Here is a 25,785-nt window from a genome sequence, read left to right on the forward strand (position 1 = left end):
TGAGAAAATACCCATGAGCGCAGACCCAGCCTCAAGAAAAGAGATTTCATTGATTATTTTTATAAATAGTATCCAGGGTTTTTACTTAGTGGAACTAGAAGTGCTGATTTGAATGTTAATCCTTAATGTCTGGCTGATATGGATTATGTCATTCACTAGCATCAAATAGATGAGTGATGAAAAAACCTCCAAAGCCATGGATCTCCTGAAAGAAGTTTAAAAAGCGGTAAAGTTAAATGCTATATGTAAAAATTAAAATATGACAAACATTTTGAACTAATTTATTAATTATGGGGCACATTATGTTTAAAAAGGTAAAACTTGAGGTTAGAAGTAAACATTATATTTTAATAATAAGACCATATTATTTTTGAGTATGACTTTATTATGAGAAAGCCTTAGTTGATAGTGTTATCTTTATGTTACATATAATAAAACTGAAGTAAAGAAAGTTAAATAATGTGTCCAAGGTAGTCACAGGGCTGTCAAGTAAAGCCAGAATTTGATACCTGATCTTTTATCCTTCTATACACTTTTTACATTCACATCTCTGAACCCTTGCACTTATATTCCCTCCCCCCCCCCCCCCCCCCCGGTTTTTCTTAACAGTGGTCTTACCTCACCTCCATGCCTGAAATGATCTTTCACAGTCTCTCCTTTTGAAATATTCAGGATATGGATACACTTTGATTCCCCACAAATACATAAAACTAATACCTTTCTCTTCTTTTATACCAGAGTAATTTTTGCGTAACTGTTTTCACATTTGTCTCATGTTAGTATAGGTATCTGTGCATATTACTGCATATTACCTACCCCAACTACTACCACTGCATAAAGAATATATATATATATATATATATATATATATATATATATATATATGACTCCAAGTCAGGTACTTACTTGATCATATTCCATTATCTACTCTGAATATAATAAATTCTGCAATTTGTCCAAGATTTCAAGCTACCAAGTATCTCTAGAAATGTCATTGAATGAAGGTATACTTCTCTTGATGTTTTCATGCTTTTTCTTTTTTATGAAATTCTGAGAATGTGGGGTTTCCCCCATATTGATATATAAAATTTTCTACGCTTTACCTAATACTGAGCTTGTAGTATGTGAATATTTTATAGGCATTATCTTTATCCTCATAACAACTCAATTATGATGAGATTATTGAGATTCAGAAAGATAAAGTATGTGATTTGTAGGTGGCAAAATGAGTAATTCAAATTCAGGGCTTATGACTCCAGATTCATATTTTAACTAGCTGATAGTATTCTTCCTGTTTCTTAATAACTTTTTTCAACTTCCAAGAAAATTTTGCCTGTAATTTCTTAAATTTGTCAAGTTATGAAAATTACTTAAGCTAAAATAAGAGAAATTTTTAAAAAGAGAATAAACTTGAAAAAATTTTCTAATTTTTCCCCCTTTTTTAGAATGTGTTTTCTGTGACTATAAGCATGTGAGAAATATTGATGTAGAACTTTGGAAACTTTGAATAGCATAAAAAAAGTTAAATCATACTTTATATTCCCACTATTAACATCTTATGCCCTCAGACTGCTTGCTTGCTCTTCCTTCCTTCTTATTTCCCCTTCCTCCCTCCCTCCTTTCTTCCCTCTCTCCCTTTCTTTCTTTCAATATGGAGGATTGAACTCAGTGGTGCTCTAGCATTGAGCCATATCCCCAACTATTTTTATTTTTTATTTTGAGACAGGGTCTTCCATTGATGAGGCAGGCCTTAAACTTGCCATTTTCCTGAATCAGCCTCTTCAGGGATTACAGGCATGCACTACCACACCTGGGTTATAATATATACTTCTTAATGGAATCATGTTTATACCCCTAATAATTTTATGTCTGGATTTTTAAACTGTATTACATTTTCTACTTTAGTAAATATTTTTAGTAAATATACTATTTTGTGGTCACATAGAACTCTATCAAAATATACACCGTCATTTAGCTATTATTGTATTTTAATGCATTTGGGAGATTTCAAAATTTTCATTAGTATAAATAGTGCTGAAGTGAGCAGTCTGGTCTACAAATCTGTCTCCTTCTTTGCTTAGTCTACTTTGTGGGAAGCCTCATAAGTGCCCTCCCTGGGTTAAGGCATAAACATATGTAAGATTTTCTATCCTAGTATAAATAAACATAAACAAAAATTATCTAACATGGTGCCTGGCAAATGGGCACTCAAACACTGGCTTTTTCTTAGTGATGGAAATTCTGAATTGAATTTGTTGGGTTGTCTTTATTGATGTGGTTTTTTTTTTCATTATCTTCCTTTCCTGGATTAATGAATTAATTGTTTTCATTTCTTTTTGTATACAATAAATGTTTATTGAGTACTTACTATCTATTGTGTTAACTTGGACTTGAGTAGTTTACTCATGAAAATTCCTAAAAACAAAGAACCCCTACCTGGAGAGATGAATATGTCTTGACATTGTATAACAGAAACTTTGTGCCAATTCTTAAGTTTTTGTTTTGGTTTGTTTGTTTGTACTGAGGATTGAATCCAGGGCACTTTACCACTGAGACGTATCTCCAACTATTTTAATTTTAATCTTTTTGGGACAGGGTCTCACTAAGTTGCTGAGGCTGGCTTTAAACTTGTGATCCTCGCATCTCAGCTTCCTGAGTTGCTGGGATTAAGGTGTATGACATCATGTCTGACCCCTGAAGTTCTAATTTAAAACCTGTAAGAGATTTGTACAACATACTTTTCCCCCCTCTGCCAAAATTGAAATAGAAAATGCTTTCTTTATGTGATCAAGAAGCAGAGTAGAGGGATGCATAAGGGGAGGCAATGCAGAATGAATTCTTAAGAAATCATGTTTTGTGCATATATAAATATATAGAGAGAACTTAATATGTATAGGTAGAAAGAACCAAACAAATGTAAATTAATAGATGAGCAAAAGGAAGTTTAGTAGATTAGAGGAAGGAGAATGGGAGAGGGGAAGGAAGACAGGAGGAAAATGGGGGTGGGAATCATGAACCAAAATTGAAGTTTATGCATGTATGAATTTGTTGGGATGAACCCAACTACTACATATAGTAGTACATATTAGAGCGATAAAGCTCTAATAAAAAAAAAAGAAAGAAATGCACTCTTACCTTTCCTGTTATTTCTATGACTTCCTTTGTGGAGGGTAAGTGTGTATACCAAGTGGACTGGATTAGGGTAGATAGCATCTTTCTTCCAATTATTGTGGAAACCTTATTTAAAGGAAGTGGGATTTTATGAACTATTTGAAATATAAGAATGAATATTTAGTGAACTGTGAACATATTAGTCTGATGTGATGAAAAATATAGAACCTAATTTTAGGTTTTGTTTTTTGATGATAGGTTTTCTTAAACAATGTTAACATAAATATATAAGAAATGTTCTGTATTCATACATTGGTGTTTGTGTTTCTTTAAAAAAGTGATTATTGCCTTTCATTTATGATTAAAACAGATTATTAAGGCTTTATACATTGATTAGATTTTGTTCATATTGGGAAGCATTATCAGCCTTCTAGGGATGGGTATATTCTTTGTTGCTTTGGAATGCTACACATTTAAATAAAGTCTATTTATACTCAATATGATTTAAATATCTTTCCTTATCTATTTCCTTTGCAAATGAAATTTTGCTACCTACTTATTACCCAAGACCTCATATATTTAATTTAGGGCAAATGTACTTTGTGGTGCTTTCTAAAGACTTTATAACACTAGGATATATCATGTTCAATTGATATTAGGGTAAAATAATATATCAAGTTAGAACATTAACAATGGAATTATTATACTTTAACAAAACAGTTATTTGGATTTCATCTTTTTATTGACTATAATTTTACAAATATTGCAAAGTACTGACTAACCTGTTACATAAATTAAACTTTTTACTGATATTTTACTAACAATGTTTTGTTTAACTTGTACCTTTTTTCTCCTTTGTATATAACTTCATCCTGGTGAACAAGTATAGCATAAAACAGTTTATGTATTATTGTCATCTCTGTTTGCTTTTGGGAGCATAGATGCAACATATCATAACAGATTTTCATTAAATACTGATTTATATTCTTTCAAGTATAATGATAGGAATAAGTTTAATTTGTACAATAAAGTTCAAAATATCAGCTCCAAGGAAGTAGAGAAAGGAAATGTGTATACATTGAATAGTGGCTAGAGTTTATTGAGCACTTTGTATAGTATGTATTTGGTATATGGGTATTCTCTTAGAATTCTCACAGAAATCTTGTTAGGTTTGTATCACATTTCACACTTTTCAGATAATAACTTCCTTAAGGTTAATACGAAATGGAGCAGGATTGTAATCCAAGCAGTCTGCTAGAAGTTTAGTATCACTGATTTTAAATTAGTCTAATAATTATATTTAAAATGCTTTTATTCAATATTTTGACTAGTCAATTAATGAAGGATGTGACAGTGAGCAAAGGGATTCAGAAACATGAAGAGAAAGAAAGAACAGGAGATAAGAGGTGAGGTGACAGATGGAAATACAAGATGAAGGACAGGGCAACAAATGGCACTGAGGGGAAAAGCTATCTAGACAGAAGAAAGGGAGGGAAAGCAGAGATGCTATTACATAGGTAAGGAAAGAGCCATAGACAGTTTGGAAGTCCAAGTAAATTACTTTTTTCATGTCTGGTTTTCCTTTTGCTTTATGAATTTTAGCATACTTTTAAAAATATTAATTAACTGTGCTGCTGTTCAGAGCTCTTTCACTGTACTTTTTGTTAGCCTTCTAGGACTTAAGTTCATTTCATACGTTTTAAGGAAATGTCATTCAAACTTTGATAATTCAGAATTCAAATTGTATATACTGCTGCTTCCCCCCCCCCCATTTTCTTACATAACACATGGTACATTAACACAATCAAATTTTGGCAAGTGATCTACATGGTAGATTTAATTTAGTCTTTAATCATACCCTTGTGAATTTCTTTTTTTTTTTTTTTTGAAACAAATTCTTAAAGTAGCCATATCTGTTCACTTAAAGGATTTATTTAAAAAGGAAATAAAGTTTGAAAAAATGGAAGAGGGATCCTTTACTTTCAGAGAACAAAACATTTTTCCTGTGATGTAACCAAAGATATCTGTATGTTTATGAAACAACTGTTAGGTCCACATGTGACCTTGGACAGTTTAACTGCTCTGTTTCTTCATATAAATGGAAATTGCATCTGCCGGTTTGTCACTGGGCTAGTGTAACAAATATATGTGTCTGCTAGAAAGTACTTTGTAAATATAAGTTCTGTATCAAATGTATTGTGAAAGGCAAAGACTGTAAGAATAATTATTCTTATATACACCTTTGGTTGTTAAATTAATAGATTTGTTTTTAGATTGTCCCTTTAGTTAATTAAAGAATGAGCACAGAATAGACTAATTCTTCTGTTTCATTTAGAGTATACAAATACTGAGTATCAATAAACTAATAATATTAGTCAAAGAAACTTAGAAAGTTGAAGGAAAGTCATACCTAACCTATAGATCTTTTTAATAGGGACAGGTCTCTGTGCCATTAGTTGTGGACCAATGTCTTTGCCATTCACAATACATTTGATGCAGAACTTATAAACCTCTTTTTAAGAGCCAATCTGACTTTTCCATATGGAGACTAACATTAAGCAAGATAGAATGAGCAAAAATAAGGAAAGGTCAAATAAGCAATCAAATTATCAAATTTTCATTGGACACTAATGGGATTTTAGACATTTAGAAAATGATTAGCTATGAATTTTAGTGCCCTTGTTGACAAAGGGTCAGTTTTTATAAAATTGTGGTAAATTTTTAATGAAATCCTTAAATCACTATGTTGGATTGTCTCCATTAAAAGCTATATATAGGTTATATTGTTTTACCGGAACACTTTTGCTGAATTACTTTGATTTAAAAAGTTTTGTAATATACAGAAGCATTCAGAGGTGAATATGATGCTGTAGAAATGGATGAGGGCTAGATATGACACTAAGAAGATTGATAAGTGGAGGTTTATTTTACAATTTTGTATACATTATATATTTTTGAAATTTTAACAATAAAAAATTAAGTTGCACTGCCTTATGATTTTTATTTGTCTGATGAAATAATTTTACAGTGCTAATTAAAATTGTATTAGTAAATATGAGTTACATAATCCTGTTTTCTCATGACATAAACAATATTTATTATACCTGTCTATTTAAATGTTATCAGTCATGTAATTAAGAATTCAAATGTTTGAGAAAAATGTTTATAATAATTGAGCATAATTTTAGTTATTTTTTGGCTCCTTTGTACATCATCTACATAATTAAGGCATATGTAGAAAATAATAATTCATTAACTCCTGCAAATGATTATGTAAAATAATGATCACACTTGAAATAAATGTTTGTTTAACATGTCCTCCTCTTTTTTTTTTTAAAGAGAGAGAGAGAGAGAGAGAGAGAGAGAGAGAGAGAGAGAGAGAATTTTTTTAATATTTATTTTTTTAGTTTTCGGCGGTCACAACATCTTTGTTTGTATGTGGTGCTGAGGATCCAACCTGGGCCGCACGCATGCCAGGCGAGCGCACCACCGCTTGAGCCACATCCCCAGCCCTCCTCCTCTTGCTATAAGCTCCATAAGGGCATTTTGTCTGTCTTAATCATTGTATGTAACATAGTATTTATCATTTGATATTTTTTCAGTAAATATAAATGTTCTACCAAGATTTAAAAGAAGTGTTTGTTTTAAATATTTTTTTTCAGATTTCTTTTAAAATTTACTAATTATGAAGTTTTTATTGAATGAAGAATACAGTGATGAAAGTCTTACTGAATTAATTTGTAAAGTGAATCAATACCAATTCTTTTATCTTCATATTTAGCTGTCTCCTTTTATGTGATAAGTTCCAATTTGTTGTTTGTTTTTATAATGTTATTTTAAATGAGAAGTCTTCCTGCTGCATTAATAGTAAGTGTACACACTTCATCTTGTGAAAGATATAATACATAAAAGCAAAGGAAGGTGAAGAAGAGATGTTTTTACATTGATTTTGAAGAATTGAAAAAACAATAGAAAAATTTAATAGTTTTTCCTTGGAAAGAGAAAGAAAAACTTGAATTGATCCTGAGATTTTTCATTTTTAAAGTGCCTAAAAGAATATTTATATTTATTGTGTTTTGAAATGTATTTATTCCATTTGGGATTTCTGTCAGCACAGTATTTCCCATAATTTTTGTAGGTTGTCAGATATGGGTGCTTACCCATACTGGCACATGGCCAGGCTGAGGAAGGTGCCTTGTGGTGTAGTTTTAATACTGTCCTCTGGGAACGTGGATCGTGCTATGGCCATCACTTCCTGGTCAGATTCCCAGAGGCCAGCATTTTCTTTTAGTTAGTCCTGTGTGTACCTGTTGGACTTAGAAGTGTAACGTTCCCTTTATCACCCATCTTCAGAGCCATTAATGAAAGACTCCAACAAGTCAGTATGTCGGAAGTCAAGGGGGTTTATAATCTATTAAACCCAAACATTTCTCATATTACTAATAAGATAGATTACCTCAATATCTAGTCACAACCATTCTGCCTGGCCTTCAGTCCTCCATAATCTGCTTATGTCTTCAAACTTGGCTTCAAATGTAGTCAGAAGGCCTTGGGAAACTGAACTAAATGGAACTGGGATGTGATGTACAGATTAATATTGACAAGCTCTCACTCGTAGTTTTGGGATGGGGGCTTGTTCACATCCCAAATTTTAGCCTCTACTTTTGAGGTGGAAGGAGATTATGTCTCATCTTTATACATCATCAGCACTAAAATGAGATATTCAAATATTTGTTAAATTTAAGTGATTTATGATAATGAATAGTTCTCAGTGAAATAAGTTCTTTATTAGATATTATAATTATAAATTATGATAAATTAAATAAGTTATAATCCATTCAAATGCTTAGCTGTATTCTCCTTAAATACCAACAGCTACATGGTAGAAGAGATACTCAGATACCTAACTATTTCAACTGCCTCATGCCCAGAATCTGTCTGGCTCTTCTAGTTTGTTCAATCTTATTGAACTGGAATTCATGAAGGTGCTTTTCTCTTCAGGTATAAGCTAAGCGTAGCATCTAGCACTAAGCAGATTGCTTCATGCTGACTTCATTTTGTATTAGAAGATTAGGGCACCTTTGAGACCCACTGACCACTCAGGATGTGAGGATGAAGAAATTAATTAAAAGTTGGTGTTCCTACTGGACGATGCCCCAGGAAGTAGCCTCACTATGTCCTTGATCCCTGTTTTTTCCTTGGAAAGGGAAAGAAGAACTTGAATCGGTCCTGAGATCCTGAATTAGATTAGGTAGCCACCTTGCTGATTCTTTCACACTAGTTTTTCATTTGACTCCAAATATATCAGTGAAGAATCAAAGTACTACAGTTGCTTTCTTTTAGAATCCTGACTTTAGGTTTGTGAAGGTTAGTTCTTAGTCCCTTCTTTGTGCCACTTGGAAGCCATAAGATCAGTAGTTCAATTTTTCTTGGCATTAATTTTTTTCCCAATATTTAACCAACAAGCCACTGGTATGTATCAAAACAGTGCTTCATTCACTCATTCAGGTTTATTTCTGGAGCTCTGTTTTTGTTTGAAGCCCTGTACCACCCACTGGGTGTATGAGTAATGAATGGTATGGATGCGGAGATCTTCACATAGGAGCAAGAAGGGAGAATGGGATGAAATGAGATAGAAGAGATAGGGGAGGAGTGAGATTATGCAGGGCTTTGTAAGTTATAGTAGGAATTTGGATTTTATTCTAAAAGTAATTGGTGGCATTGGAAGACTTTGAATAGCAGTCTAACATAACCCTGATTTATAAATTTTTTTATATTTTTGTTTTATTTATTTTTATGTTGTGTTGAGGATCAAATCCAGTGCCTTACACATGCTAGACAAGTACTCTACCACTGAGCTACAACCCCAGACCCCTGATTTATAATTTTTGAAGCGCACTCTGGCTTGATGGGTAGAAAATAGAATTATGGGGACAAGAATGGCAGAAGGGGTCTGGTGTGTAGGCTATTGTGTTAGTTTTTTATTACTCTGATAAAAATACCTGACAAAGGCAACTAAGAGGAGGAAAAGTTTATTTTGGGCTTACAGTTTCAGAGGTCTCAGTTCCTGGTTAGCTGACTTTATTATCCTGGATCCAGGTAAGGCAGCACATTGTTGCAAAAGGGTGTGGTGCAGGAAACCTGCACAGCTTATGACAGCTAGGAAGCAGAGAGAGCAAGGGAACCAGGGGAGAAGATGTATTCTACAAAGGCACACCCCAAGTGACCCACCTGCTCTAGCCATGTCTCATTTGCCTACAGTTACCAACCAGTAGTCCATCAAATTATTAATAACATCATTGCCTAAAGGTCCTGCCTCTGAACCTTGCTATATTGGGAACAATGCTTCCAATACATGAGACTTTAGGGGGACATTACCGATCAAAACCATAACAACTGTTGACAATTTCCACAGGAGGGATGGTATACTTTAGACTATGGAAGAGGCAGTAGAGATGGCCAAGAGATAACTCCCATGCATACTTGAGGCCTTTTTCATTTATTAGATTTAGTGTGGGTCCAGGGAACCATATTTATTAGATTTACTCATGGTGTTGTTTTTGTTTGATCCCATAAAAATAATTAAGAGGACTTTTTTTTGTTGTTGTTCCGGTGGACACAACATCTTTGTATGTGGTGCTGAGGATCAAACCCGGGCCGCATGCATGCCAGGCGAGCGTGCTACTGCTTGAGCCACATCCTCAGCCCCAGTTAAGAGGACTTTTAAAAGAATATATTTCTGAGCCCTAAACTTGTAGGTGTAGGATGAAGCATAGGGAAAACTTTTCTCAAGAAATGCTATTATATTGTTTGTTGGACTCATATATACACTTAGTGCAACTGCTATAATCAAATAGTACAGAATACAGAATAGTACCAACAATATAAAAATGTCCAAAGATTGTTCCACCATTTTAGAATTAATAGTGCACATTATTTGCATTCCCAGATATATTAGCAATCATTCTCAAAATCAGGTTTATAATACAATCATTTTACCTCTAAACATTTTTGTAGTGTCTCACATGGAAACTGCATTTTTAAACCATAACACTTATTTGTTGAATCAGTCTTATTCTGCTTAAGATAGATTTCTTATCATCTAAGAAAACCTCATGTCTTGAAATAAGATTGTTGCATCTCTTTATAATCCTGAAACTTATATAAAATCTAATCTCTTCACATTTTTTCTTCTTTAATTGTAATCTTTTCTAGATAAAAGTGCTTTCTTGGATTCCAGCTAATACATCTTTGGTTTTATAATTTATTACGATTAATCTAAGCTCTTCATCACCTCTGAATTACTCTTGCCCTCTACTGTGCATCCCACTTTCAGGGATGGGGTGGAGCTACATGACCATCACAAAATTATCAGCATCCATTCTATCTGCAGGAGATGAAAAACTAATCAAAGGGTAGCACTCCTCCTTGAAAATCTCCTATAAAGTAGAACCACTGTGCCTTGATCACTGCCTGTGTTACTTCTCTAGGGATGAAGAGAAGGCCTTCAATTAGCTCTTGGATTTGAGGAAGATTAGTACCATGAAAAGCATCATATCCCGATTTGTATAATATGAAGAAACTGGGTTTGAAAACCTAAAAGACTGGAGTTTTAAACCCCACTTGGGCAGGGCTGGAATGCTCAGTGGTAGAGCACTTTTTATGCATAGGGCCCTGAGTCTGATTTCTGACATGCCACCCCTCCCCCCACCCCTTACCATTTTGCCACTGGCTAGGGGTTTGATTTTTTCTTTCTTTCTTTCTTTCTTTCTTTTTTTTTTAATGAAGTCAGTCTTATTTTAGCCACCTATTAAATGGAGACAATAATGCCTCTCAAGGCTATGATGAGGATCCCAGTTGATACATAGAGAGTTTTTAGTTTAACCTCAGTAAATTTGGCTGTTTTTAATTGTCTGTTCCCTCTTTAACTCCTTGGTTATGAGTACCCCAAACCTCAACTATGAGTGTGAACTATGTCTACAGACAGAGTGTCTAGATTTAGAAGCATAATATTTATAAACAATAACTCCAAGAAGAATTAATGAGCCAGGTATGGTGGGGCAGTCTTATAATCTCAGTAACTCAGGAGGTAGATGCAGGAGGATCTCAAGTTTGAGGTTAGCCTTGCAACTTATCAAGAACACTGTTAAGAAAATGAATAAAAAGCCCCCTCTGAAACAATCCAGGCATAGAGTAAGATGAAAATGTTCATGAAATATATATCTGATAAAGGGTTTGTATCCAGAATATATAAAAAATTCTATAAATTAGACAACCTAATATTAAAATAGTTTCAAAAACTAACCATACACTTACCTGATTAATTAATTCTATTCTTAAATATTTCTCAAGAGAAATGGAAATATATGCCCAAAGACTTACATGTGAATGATCACAGCAGCATTATTTGTCAAAGCCTCAAATTGGAAATAATTTAAATATCAATTGGTGAATAAATAAAATGTAGTAAATCCATATAATGGAATTTGGGGTTGGTGCAATAAAAATATTCAAAAAACTGAATTGTGGTGTTGATTGTACAATTGTATAAACTCATTAAAACTCAATGAACTATATAGTCTTAAAATGGATGAATTTTATAGCATGCAAATACTTTAATAAAGTTGTTACAGTTCTTGGGTTTTGACATAGGTACTCAATTTTTGCTTCATTTCACCCCCAAAAGATGATATGTTCCCTTGTCCTGTGACAGTATTTCTCAAGCTTTCAGGTGCATTTAGAATCATCTGAGGCCAGAAGCTGTGGCAACATGCCTGTAATCCCAGAGGCTTGGGAGGATCCTGAGTTCAAAGCCAGCATCAGCAACAGTGAGGTGCTAAGCAACTCAGTGAGACCCTATATCTAAATAAAATACAAAACAAGGGTAGGAATATGGCTCAGTGGTCAAATGCCCCTGAGTTCAATTCCTGGTACCCCCCAATAAGAATAACCTGCGAATCTTATTCAAATGCAAATTAGGATTCAGTAAATTTGTGAGGGGCTTTTGATTTTTCAATTTTTAGCAGGCTCTAAGGTGATGTCATTTCTGATGGTTCTCAGACCAGCAGAAGAAGGCATTAGAACTTGTTCATAACCCAGTCTGAACATTAGAATCTCCTGTGGAACATTTAAAATAAATTGGGTGCAGCCAGGCACACTAGTGCCTGTAATCCTAGTGTCTGAGGAAGCTGAGCCAGCCTGGGCATCTTAGTGAGACTTTAAAAAAGTGGGGGAGGCTGGTATTGGAGCTCAGTGATGGAGCACCCTGGGTTCAATCCCTAGTACCATAAATAAATAAGTAAGCAAACAAATAAATAATACATTAATAAATAAAAGATTTTTTAAAAATGGGTACAAATCTCCACCCAGAAATTAAGTCAGAAAATTCCTCAGGTAATTCTAATGTACAACTAGTTGAAAATCTTAACAAAATGGGATTCCTTCAACCATAATCAATCAGTAATAAACTTTCACTTATCTCTCTTACTTCCATTCCACAGTTTAGCTCATGATATAGAGCTCCCAAATTATGATTTGAATCTTTTTAACCAGGAGAATAAGCAATCATGGTTTAATTCCTCTGGTTTTGGATTATTCTCTTATATATGTCAACTCCTTAGTCCTGCCTGAGAATCAGAATACAGAAGAAAGGGAACAGGGGGAGTAATGACAATTGCTAAAATCTATTGAGCGATAGCAATGTACCGTATACTGTTCAAAACATTTTACATGCATACTTTGTGAAGCAGGTACTGTTATTTTCTTCATATAAAATATAGAGGAATGAAATTATGTGTTCAAAATCACACAGATGGTAAATGGTCCATCCTGAATTAAAAACTAGGCATTCAGACAGCAGGGTCCCAGGGAGGCTGAAATTGATCAATACTTGCCTTGTGCAATCTACATTTGTGTTTCTGTCAGAGCTTTTGCTCCAGAGCCCTAAATGCTATATTCTTTGTAGTAGAGCTGGATACTTTCCAAAATTTTAGGGACCTTTTTTTGTCAGTTTTCTACTATATACCTGAGCCTACTAAGAGTGTTTCTACTCTTAGTAAGTCTAAGGATTTACTTGTGCCTTGCCTTTTCAGGGCTTTGTTGATATTGCGGGATCCTCTGAGTTGTCTTATTCTGATTGCTTGAGCTAAAAGAGAAAGATCTTGATATTCTTTTTTTTCTCTCTGAAAGCCCTGGCTCCTTGGAACTAAGTTTTTTTTTTTTTTTTTTTTAGAGTGAGAGAGAGGGAGAGAGAGAGAGAGAATTTCAATATTTATTTTTTTTTTTAGTATTTGGCAGACACAACATCTTTGTTTGTATGTGGTGCTGAGGATCGAACCCGGGCCGCACGCATGCCAGGCGAGCGCGCTACCGCTTGAGCCACATCCCCAGCCCTGGAACTAAGTTTTAAATCAGTTGTGTTCTGAATTCTTATCTGAGTTCCTCTCCCCTACTTGAAGACAGATATAGAAGAGACTTGATGTTAGACTGAAATTTAGCAGAGTATTTAACCAACTGACCATGTACTTAACCTCTGGTATCCTTTTTGTTTTTAATAAGATACTGAGTTTGATTGAGGCTTACAGCAATTTTCATGCTTTAAATATCCTTTGTTAATATAATGTCTTTAGAAAGCTGCATGTCAGGAAAGTCCATTTTTAATTTATCAATGGCACCCTTAGTCTTAATATGCTTAAGCATACTTTGCTTTTGAGGGCAGAATTAATCTTTTATCAGATTTGCAATGGATGCTGTTGGTTTCATTATTTTAGGAAAATGGTCTTGTGATTTTTTTTAGAATGCATGCTCTTCACATACTTCTATTTTCCAATGTCTGTTTAGCATAAAAAAGATACAAAATAAAAGTCACCTACACTAAAGCTAATGCAAAAGAGATGTAAGCTGTTGCTATTTGAAAAACCAACAAGAGCTTTTTTTAACTTGTTGATTTCATTTTGACTGTGTGGAAAGTGAATCTGAAGTTAAGCATATGATAGAAAATATTTGGACTTTCTTTTACAAGTTATACCTTTGTGAAACCATGAAGAAAATTTTAGCACAATTACAAAAAGGTAATTTTATACATGGAAATATTTCAGAGATAGGGGAGAAAAAAAAACAAATTTAATTCTGCCTTTCATTTAAAGAATGTGCAGTTAGAAATGCCAAATGTTATCAGTGTAAATTCTTTGCAGCACTGGGACCTCACACTTTTAAATGCCCAAGAGCCACTTTGGGGCTTGTTAAAAATGCAGATCCTCTAGCTACATCCCTTTTACCTCTTGAGTTTTTAATAAACTCCTTAAAGGATTATAATATGCATTGTATTAGGGTTCTCCAGAGAAGGAAAACCGTTAGGTGATTATTTTTCTACCCAGAGATTTTTATAGGGAATAAACTTACATGATTACAAAGAATGAGAAATCCTAAGATCTGCAGTTGATGGTCATCTGAAGACCCAAGAGAACCAATATTTTTATGCCAATCCAAGTCTGAGTCTGAAGGCAGAAGAAGACCAGTATCTCAGATGGAGGATTATAAGGCAAGACTGTGCAAATTATTGCTTACTTGAATTTTTTATTCCATTCAGGCCTTCAATGGATGAATGAGACCCATATACATTGGGAAAGACAATCTGTTTTACTTATTCTAATGGTTCAATTGTTAGTCTTATCCAGAAACATTCTATACACCTCAAAAAATGTTTAACTAAATATCTGGATAACCTGTAGCATGCTCAAGTTGGCATATAAAATTAACCATGAGATGCATCAAAGCTAAGAGCCACTGATGTTAAAATGTGCACCCTTTTCCCTATTTGAGAAATGATTTCAGAGTTGGGTGTGATGGTGTGCACTTATAGTCCTAGCTACTCGGGAGGCTGAGGCAGAAAGGTTGCTTGAGCCCAGGAATTTGAGGCCAGCCTGGACAACATAGTGAGATCCTGTTTGGGAAAAAAAAAATCATAAAACACACCAGCTATATCAGAATAAATAAAACTAATAGGATGATGCTATTAAAAATCAATATATTAAAAACAATACAAATATACCTCTGTCTAAAAGCAAATAAAAGGAGCAGAAATTAAAAGTATGATAGAATTTATGGAGAAAGAGTAATAAAAAAACATTCATTCATTTAAATATTCATTTTATCCCCACCAAATGCCAAGGACTGTTCTAGGTTCTAATGGAGTTTGAGTGGGACTGGATGATTGATCACCCTAGTTAGGATTGTCAACTGTCCCAGTGCCTGAACTGAGGAGTTTTTGGAGTACTGGGACTTTTGGTGCTAAGACTGAAATTGTCCAAAGTCAACCAGAATGATTGGTTCCTCTAATGGAGGGAGGATATGATTAGTTATTCTGATAGGGGAAGACAGACAACAATCTAATAAGTGAGCAATTGTGTAATGAGGTAGTGATGGGTGTTATGAAGAAAAAGCACAAGAAAGTAACTAGGGGAAGTTATTTGGTGTTATCTTATTTGGCAGTCAGCAAGAATCTCAGGAAGTGACAGTGAAGCAAAGGCAGAAATGAATTGAAGCAGTGAGCCATGTGACCAACTAGAGGGTATGCATTTAGGGCAAAGGATAAATATAAAGACCTTGAGGCAGAGAAACATGGTGTGCTGGAGGAAGTCTTTGAGATTATTTTGGATGGAGTAAATGAGAGAAATGGAGGTCTGGAGGAAAATGAAAGAAGCTGAAGTCCGTTTAGGGTCAAATTAGCAAGAGCATGGGTGGGGCATGGCAAGGAATCTTGAGTTATAAATAAGAAATAATCAAAGTTTGAACAGCGAAGAAATATTAGTTAGATCTTGTAGCTGCTGTATAAAGAATAAACAATAGAGGAGCAAGGAATCAAAGGTATTAGGAGGCTCTTTCCGAACTTCAGGTGTATGATACTAATAGTGGATTTAGAAGGTAGTGGTGGCAGAGGTGAGAAATGAGTTTATATGTAGAATTTATTTGGAAGAACTGAAAACATTTTCTAGTTTGCTGGATGGTATTTTGAATGGAAAAAAGTTTTGAATTTCTGGTTGAAAAGGCTGCTATTCATTGAACTGGGTAACCCTGGGGAAAAGCAGGCTTGTTTGGAATATAAAATGTCTCCTTTGGATATGTTAAGTTTGAGATGCCTATAGACATACAAAGGGAATGCATAAGCAATTGAATATAGAAGTTTGAAGTAGAGGGCAGAGATCTGGACTGGAGACTGGAATTTGAGGCCCATTAATACCTAGTAATATTTAGTGTCATGAGATAAGATTAGACTAGTTAGGGAATGAAGTAAGACAGAAACAAAAGAAGTGAGCTGAGGATTGAGATGAGCAAGAGGGAATGAGAGAGGGAGATAAAGATAGAGGCAGAGACAGAGGAGGCCAGCAACAGGGAGGAAGAAGCAGAGGTGACTGCCAATATCTCTTTGAGGTGTTTTCTATGAAGACATAAAAACATGGGTGATAGGTATAAGGGGATTTGGGATAAGGAAGGATTTAAAAAAAAAAGACATAGCAAATATTGCAGCATGTTTGTATGTAGATTCAACTGCTTCATTGGTAAGATAAATAGTAATGATGCAAGGTGAAGCACAGGGAAATTATAGGAGGGTGTAATGCTTTAGTTCACTATAATATCAGTTTCAATAATTTTTTTCTCATCTCTTCCCTAGGTGACAGACCAGTCAGTGAAAGCATTTGCTGAGCACTGTCCTGAACTTCAGTATGTTGGCTTCATGGGTTGTTCAGTAACCTCTAAAGGAGTAATTCACTTAACCAAGGTAGGTGCCATGGCTACATCTCCTTGTTGTTTCTGTGTATCATTAAGGTAATGGGCCCCAGCATTGCTGGTTTAGTTTAGTTTTTGTTTTTATTTATTTTGGAGATGGAATCTCACTGTGCTGCCCAGATTGTTCCTGAATTCATGGGTTCAAGTGATTCTTCAGCTTCCTAAGTAACTGAGACTATAGGCATGTGCCACTGCACTTGGCTCTCTAGCAGTGTTAAATGTACTTGAATGAGGAATAGTTAGACCACTAAAAATGTATTAGTATTTGATAAAGTTAAAACTAGTTAAAAAAAAAAAAACAGTGCCAAAACTTGTCTTTTCTGAAATGGAATACTCAATTTAAACAAGAAACTTATGTTTTTGCTTTTTCATTGTTAAAAACTTTGAAATTATGCATTAAATATACTGATATGTGTAACAAGAATCATTTAAGTGTTAACTTAATACATTGTATTTGGAAGATATATTGAATTTTTGTGGCTCACATATCACTAGGTCCTATGAGCATTTGGTTTTAAAAAGTGAATATAGCCAGTGCTTATGATTAAGCTGAGTATGTAAGGTGAAGAGAAGTGAATGTATGTCAAAAATTTATCTGATAACTCAGAGTTCACTTATATACCAAATATGAGATCTCATATTTTAGCAGTGACAAAAATGCTGGTTCTTGTATAATCTCTCACTGATGTCTTCTCTCTACTGCTTTCAAAGCTGTAAGATAGTTAGGAGCTAATTCTTACATTCATGTAATAGAAAAACTGGCTTTATAAAATTTACCTGCATGTTCTCTAAATTTTATTATTTATTTCATTGCTTGTAATTATATCACATATAGTACTTAGGAGAATGAGTCTTGCCTTTTCTACTTAATAGCTAAGTAAAACTTTTCATTCTATAACAATTAGAAAACTCCTATTGTGGCAGCACAATGCTGAAACAAACCAAATGATATCCCAGATCTCTTTGGGCTTGATCTCTTCTGTCCTCTTCAGTATTACAGTTTAGCAGGTAATAATGTCTTTCTTTCTTTTCAGGTAAAAGAACAAATGTTTATAAGTTACTTTGGACTGTGGTTGAGGGGGACAGTGAATAGAAGCCTGGGCATCATTGTGAGCTTCAGTTTAATTCTGGGTGCTGCCACTTATTAGCTAAGTGGGAAAATTATTTTTTAGGGTATTGAATAAAGCAGTTTATAGCAGTATATAGCAGGTGCCTGACTCAGTCTTAAGACCACAGAAAATCTATGTAAACTTTGATTTTAAAAAATCTAATCAGGGGCTGGGGTTGTGGCTCAGTGGTAGAGCATTTGCCTAGCATGTATGAGGCACGGGGTCAATTCTCAGCATCACATGTAAATAAATGAATAAAGTAAAGGTCCATCAACAACAAAAAAATATGTAAATATAAAAAAAATCTAATCGCCTTTCTAGTGTAATATATCTAAAAGAGAGCCTGTGGTTGTACTGTGTCATAAATGACTGATCAGATTTAATTGTTATTTTGAGGATCAGAGCCTACAATTAGAGGAAAGGATAGGACTGTTATTCTCAATTATTGTTCTATCTGAATATCTTAGTGTAACCAAGACCTTATGTAACCATAATTTTTTACTCATTTCCTGTAACCTTGGCCTGAACATCTTGGTAGGTGAATGTTTTTCTAGTCCCATCCAATGCTGTTTTATAGTGTAGAGTAGAAATGCATTGGATGAACAGATTGTGTACAAGTGTTGTAATGACCATATGTGGGATTTTTATGATCACTCAAAATTGTATTCATTAAATACAAAACAAGACTTATTAGATCAATAAGTGCTTCTCTGAGCATTTTGAGATGGCCAGAAATTATGGTTCACTGGTACTTAAAAGATAGAATTAGTCTCTGTGACAGAACAGCAGCGACAGCAAATGTCTGGGTTGGAAAGCTCAATTTGCTGAGAAGGTTCTTCTGAAGATTACAGGCAAGGGTTGCAAGTTTGGCCTGCCAGCAATCAGAATCTAGTGGACTCATATTAAAGCTAGTACACAAAGTTCTGACAAAATTTTTTTTTTCTTAACAAAGTCTTTGTTTTGATGAGAAGACTTGTTTGTGGTATATTGCTTAGTTTCCTGGATTCACATAAAAGAGAGATGGCATTTTAATCATTCATAGGTTTTACAAAGCTATTTTAATTGTTTTTTCTCTTGCAAATCAAGGAGAAAATGCTGGTTTTAATAAACCTAAAAGCTTTTTTAAAAAATATTTAAATTCTGGTATTGTAACGATTACTAATATATTCACACAATATTTGTAAATATATAAATTTCCCTAAAAATTGTTTTCCTATTATCATCATAGTATGTAACTTTTAAATAAATGATTAGAGATATGTAAAATACTGAGTGTTGACAGCTATTACCCTAAATATATTTACTTTTTACATGATACAGGAAGTCTATCTAACATATGACTTTACTGTTGATGGCTTTCTAAATTTGCAAATATAGGCAAGTGGTATAAAATCTCTGTGCCTTTTTTGCCTGGCATCTATGAAACCATGGGCATGGATTAAATGATTTGACCTTTAGACCTAGAGTTTCTTGTTTCCAAAAGAATCTATGAATTTAGGAGTCATTGTGCTGGAAGTTAGGGTCTCTCACTGAAGCGAAGAAATGTCAAAAGTCTTTAATAAGCTGGAAAGAGAAACCGGGGATTTGTGACAGATTAGGACCAAAGACAATGGATGGAATAATATTAATATCTACTAATGTAGTTCCTCGGAATTTCACTTTGATATTCTCAGTCTTCTCTGGACCCTTATTATAATACTTAATATTTGTTATGACACACCGTTGCTATTAGGTAGATTCTGTTAATGTCAAACAGTAATGGAGTTGGAGTCCTTCTTCCTAAACTGCTGTAACTATGTAAATGAGAGTCTAGAAATAACCCAGATTGAAGAGATGCTGTTCGAAGGTTACAATTTATTCAGTTAGGAGGAATACATCTAAGAGATCTGTTGTATATCATGGTGACTACAGTTAAGAATATATTGTGGGCTGGGGATGTGGCTCAAGCAGTAGTGCGCTCGCTTGGCATGCGCCGGCCGCTGGGTTCAATCCTCAGCACCACATAAAAATAAAATAAAGATGTTATGTCCACTGAAAACTAAAAAATAAGTATTAAAAAATTCTCTCTCATTAAAAAAAAGAATATGTTGTATGTTTGTAAATTGCTGAGAGTAGATATAAAATGTATATGTGAGATAATGTGTATGTCAATTAGTTGGATTTAGCCTTTTTATAATGTATCCTATATTAAAATATCATATGTACCATCAGTATATATGATTTTCATTTATTAATTAAAATATTAAAGAAAAAATTTGAAGAAACGTAAAATAGCAGTTATTTCTATATGCTAGCAATGAAAAATCTGAAAATAAAATTAAAAGAACAATTCCATTTACATTATCATCCAAAAGAATAAAATGCTTAAGAGTAAGTTTAATAAGTATGTTTAAAACTTCAAAAAGAGACTAATAGAATGAATGCAATCCCGGTAAACATCTCAGTGACCTTTTTCTTTTTTTTTAAATGGAAAAGCTGCTCCTAATGTTACTATTACATTGGAAGGGATACTAAAAACCAAAACAATCTCAAAAAAGGTAATATTGGAAGACTCAGAATTTCAAAACTTACCACAGAGCTGCATGAATCAAAACAATATGGTACTGATAGGTATAAAATAGTGTTGGGACAACTGGATATCCACATATGAAGAGTGAAGTTAATTTCTACTCATATTATATATAAAAATTTTACCATAAAGAATCAGGGCCTTAAATGTAAGAGCTAAAGTTATAAAACTCTTAGAAAACACCACGGCAAATCTTCATGACCTTGGGCTCAGCAATAGATTCTTAGCTATGACCCCCAAAACATGAACAAGACAAGAAAAAATACATTAAACTTCATTATAATTAAAAACTTTTATGCAGCAAAGGATACTTAAAAGAACATGAAGAAACAATCTACAAAAATTTGCAAAACATATACCTGTTAAATGTCCAAAATATATGAAGAACTTATATTACAACAACAAAAAGAGAAATAACTCAGTTAAAAAATGGGCAGCAGACTTGAGTAGATATTTCTCTAAAGAAGATATATATGACTGGTAGCATGTGAAAAGCTGCTCAGCATTATTAGTTATGAGCATAACTAGAAAATGCAAATCAAAGCCACAATGAAATACCACTATCACACCTATTAGGATGGTTATAATCAAAGGATGGACAATAGTAAGTGTTGCCAAAGATGTGGAGTAACTGGACCTCTGTCTATTGCTGGTAAGGATGTAAAGTGGTACAGCTGCTGTGGAAAACAGTTTTGTAGTTCCTCAAAAAGTTATAGAATTGCTGCACGACCCAGCAATTCCAATCCTAAACATAACACCAAAAGAATTAATAGGTTTCAAAAACTTGGACACAAATGTTCATAACAGCATTATTCACAATGGCTAAAATGTGGAAACAAACTGAATGCCTGACATCTGATGAATGGATAAGCAATGTGTATGTTCATACATAATATTATTCAGCCACAAAAAGAAAAAAGTTCTTTCCATGTATGTATAATAGATGAAAATACACTCTACTGTCATGTATATCTGAAAAGAAAAAGTAAAAAATTTAAAAAATTAGAAAAAGAAATCTGATCCATACTGCAACATGGGTGAACTTTGAAGGTATTCTGTTAAGAAAAGAAAGCCAGTTACAAAGACCATTTTTCTATGATTTGATTTATATGAAATGTGTAGAATAGGCATGTGTATAAAGTGTTTCTTTTTGGTTTGATAAAAATGTTTATGCAGTTCGGCAATGTTTATAGCAGCTCAATTCACAATGGGTAAACTATGAAACCAACCTAGGTGTCCTTCAATGGATAAAGAAAATGTGGTGTGTGTGTGTGTGTGTGTGTGTGTGTGTGTGTGTGTGTGTATTTTTTTCCAATGGAATATCACTCGGCTTTAAAGAATAATGAAATTATGGCATTTGCCAGTAAATGGATGGAATTGGAAAATGTCATGCTAAGTGAAATAAGCCAATCCCAAAAAACCAAAGGCTGAACATTTTCTCTAATATGCAAATTCTAATTCACAATAAGTGGAGGATACTAGAGAAGAATAGAGTTACCTTAAATTAGGTAGAGGGGAGTAAAGGAGGGGAGGGAAAGTGGGGATAGGAAGGAGAGGAATGAAACAGACATTATTACTTAATGTATATATATGACTACATGACCAATGTGATTCTGCAACATTTACAGTTAGGAAAATGAGAAATTATGCTGTTGTAGGTACAAATGAGACAAGGCACCAAAGATAGCAGGAAACAGTTTTATTTGGCTGCAGCCAGGTTCAGAGGACACAGCTTTTGCTGTAATCAATTAATCCCCTGAACCCTGATTTCAGGTAGTTTCAGAACTTTTATACCCAACATGTAAGAGGAGAGGCTCAGAAGTTCACAGTCTGCAGAAGTTCACATAAAAGCAGCTTTTTCTTTCACTGTTTTGGGCAAGTTAACCCTTCAAGAACAATACCTGAGAAAGAGAGAGCCTCTTCTCCCCTTTCTTCCCTCCCCCTGCCAGTTATTACCATGGAGCCCAATTGGTAACTTCTCTTATCTTAAAAATGTAGACATCTCTGTGAAGCCCCAGCCCAAGGCCAGAGACCTTGCTTACACATTTCTACAAACTACTATACTGGATACTTGTTTGTGAAAAACTAGTACAGGGATGTTCAACACCTGGAGTACTGATTTCTTCTTGGCCAGGGCAACACGAAAATTGGAAGTTTATCTACATTGAATTCTTTTGTGGACTCTTTTGCTGACAGTCCTAAAATCAGCCATGGTGAAGATGTCTAGAGAAGCCAGTTAAGACTTTTCTATTGAGAAAGGGGGTGCCACTATAATACACTATATATTATATATCAAAGTGAATAAATGCATTCTACTGTCATATATAACTAAAACAAAAAAAATTAAAAAGCTCTGAAACTTGGAATTGATGATAGTTGTACTCTTCAGTTATTATACTAAAAACCACTGAACTGTACATTTTAAAAGGATGATTTTTATGGGAAGTAAATTTTACCTCTACAGAAAAAAATTCTGTAAGAACAGAGAAGAAAACTTTCATGATCTTGGATTATGCAAAGATTTATTGGATAGTATAGCCAAAGTATAATGCAAACAAATAACTTAATAACAAATTAATAAATTACATATGGCTCTGTGTTTAATTACCCATTTACCTGATTTAGAATACCGGAACATTTTAAGCGATACCACAGAAAGACAAGCCACTGAATCCAGATTTGTCTAAGGCAATGATAAAACACCAAGGAAAAAAATGGAGGAATTATGATAGAAAGCACTTAAGACAAAACAACAAAATGTAATAAGATTTTGGGTGGATCCTGACTGAAGCAAAGAAACATTAAAAATGTATCTTTGGGACTTTTGAGAAAGCTTGAATATGAACCAGGCATTGGATGATCTTAAGGGATTATTTGTTAACTTTGTTGCAGATGATAGTGGCATGTTTGTTAGATTCTAAAAACTTCAAGGGTAAGAGATACTCCTTGAGTATTTATTAGAGAAATGGTACAATATTAGGGATTTGGTCAAAAGGGGATAAAAAGAGGAAACAGGAAAAAGTGGGTAGGCCAAGAAAGGAAACAAAAATGGTAAAATATTGATATTTGAGTTGGGTTATAGAACCTGGGAGATCATTATACTATTCTCAATAATTTTATTTACATTTGAAAGTTTCTATAATAATTAAATAAATTTTAAGGGATCAGAAAGTTTATTAATGCTTATTATATGATATTTTAAAAAATAATGTTTGTCTTAAGTTAGAGGTAGATATGTATTTCCTTTTTACACTGTTGATGTATTTTAAAGTTGCAAGTGTTTATTTATTACTAATATTAATTCTGGTACTACATTAGATCTTATTGCTTCAGTTATTCAGTTTGTAAGTGTTAATTGAATTCTTGAGATATATTGAGAATAGGTCTAGTTTTGTTCATTTTAAAGAACAGTTTCTTAGGAAAATAATCAACAGCTGAATAAAACACTCAAACTTCTGATATTTACTTGGACCATAATACATTTAAAGAACTTATAAAAACATTTATTTTAAAAGTGCTTGTGGTTGGAAATATGAAATGTTTTAAAAGAAAAACAAAATTGATTTTTTCAGTCAATTTAACATAAGTAACTGAAAGAATGATCATTCATGCAGTTAACTCAATTTTCGTCTTCCTTTTCTTAACAAGAGTCTAGAAATTAAATATGAACTTTTTTGCCTTCTAAATTTTTGAACAACTGGTCAGTCAGAATATCTTATTCTAATAGAAGAACATTACTATTTTACTACTTAAGGATGGGATTGCTGTTTAGTCTTTGATTATGACTTCATTCATGTTCAATAAATTGTGGCTGCTTGAGTAAGTCTCAGATGTGGAAAATACATTTTAAAATTTATTCAACTCTGAAATATTCCCTAATGAAGTGACTCAGTGGATATTATTAAATGGTGTTTGTTAGATTACTGTGTTTTTAGTTCTTCTTAACCTTTCACCAATAAAAAGTTGAGAAAGAAATTGATTATTGAGAATATAAGTGATGATTATTTAGGCCTGATATGACCCCTTTTTTGATTTTTTTTCTTAGAAGTTTACAAAGGCTGCAAACTATTTACTGCTTTTAACAAAGCTGATGGTATGACACCTAATTATATTAAGTTGGGCAAATTACCTAATTCCACTGCCTTGGTTTCCTTACTTGTAAAATGAGGATAATAATAGTATTTACCTATCCCTGGAGTTTTATAAGGAAGAATGCATGGCATACATCTAAATAGGAAGTTGGAAATTAAAGTTATAATTAAATTAATGAGAAAAGTATTTATTAGATGTACAAAATTTTCTTATAACTCTTTAGTCACTATCTACTCATATTTTTTCATTAGAATAGTAAAGTAAGACAATTTTTGTGAAAATAATCTTATTTAAAAATTCAATGACCATATTTCTACCTAAGTGCCAATGGTGAATGTTAAAATTAATAACTATGTTTGCATTCTCTTTGTTGTTTTTGTTCCCTTTCCTTGCTGATCCCTTAAGGGTCATTTAATGATTTGTTTAAATTAATAAACTGAAAACTAAAATAGCATTTTAAATTTTATCTTAAAAATTCTTGTGGCAGTACACTGAATCAGGGGAATGAATATACCATTCAATGTTATATTATTGTCCAAATAATAATGACTTTGATTTTCCTTTTTTATGAGTGTAGCCAATGTCTACGTAAGCTATACTGATTTATCACATTTATTTTTTTTCACTTCATTAAGTTGGTAATACCTACTCAATGAGGCTACTCTTCATGTTTTATAACTTTATTTCTTACACTCTAGTTGTAATATAGATTTGTGCTACATTTTCATTTTAGCAAGAGCAATTACAAATATATCAATATGGCACTAGTAAAATAAATGAATTCATTTCAGATGACTCAATTTGTGAAAGTCCTAACAAATAAAATGAACAAATGAGTTTCTTTGTGGCACCTATCCTTTGGTAGAATGGTTGCTTCAGGCTTTAATATAAAAATATAAATATCAAATGAGGAGTATTGACAGTGTTTTCTGAAAAGCCTTTCTTGGATCTTGAATTTATACTTTAAATATTTTTTATTTGCTTATAATATCTTCAGTTCACACCTTGAATTTTTATCACACACTTGTTTGTGAATTGTGGGTTTTGTTGCAAATATTCTTATAGAAAAGGATTTCAGTTTTCTTTTATCTGGTCTCACATATGAGGTCAGTCTTTATC

At 33.4% G+C, this 25,785-nt stretch overlaps 1 protein-coding gene across 1 annotated transcript in view; it reads left to right on the forward strand.

The window, feature by feature from the left end:
• Fbxl17 (F-box and leucine rich repeat protein 17) overlaps positions 1-25,785 on the forward strand; it is a 509,566-nt gene that overhangs the window by 142,015 nt on the left and 341,766 nt on the right. Inside the window, exon 5 of the mRNA XM_076856944.2 lies at positions 16,781-16,888. Within this exon, the coding sequence (XP_076713059.2) occupies positions 16,781-16,888 (108 nt within the window). The remainder of the gene's footprint in view (positions 1-16,780; positions 16,889-25,785) is intronic.

The sequence above is a fragment of the Callospermophilus lateralis genome, chromosome 5 (genome assembly GCF_048772815.1).
Source record: "Callospermophilus lateralis isolate mCalLat2 chromosome 5, mCalLat2.hap1, whole genome shotgun sequence".
In the NCBI taxonomy this organism is placed as follows: Eukaryota; Metazoa; Chordata; class Mammalia; order Rodentia; family Sciuridae; genus Callospermophilus; species Callospermophilus lateralis.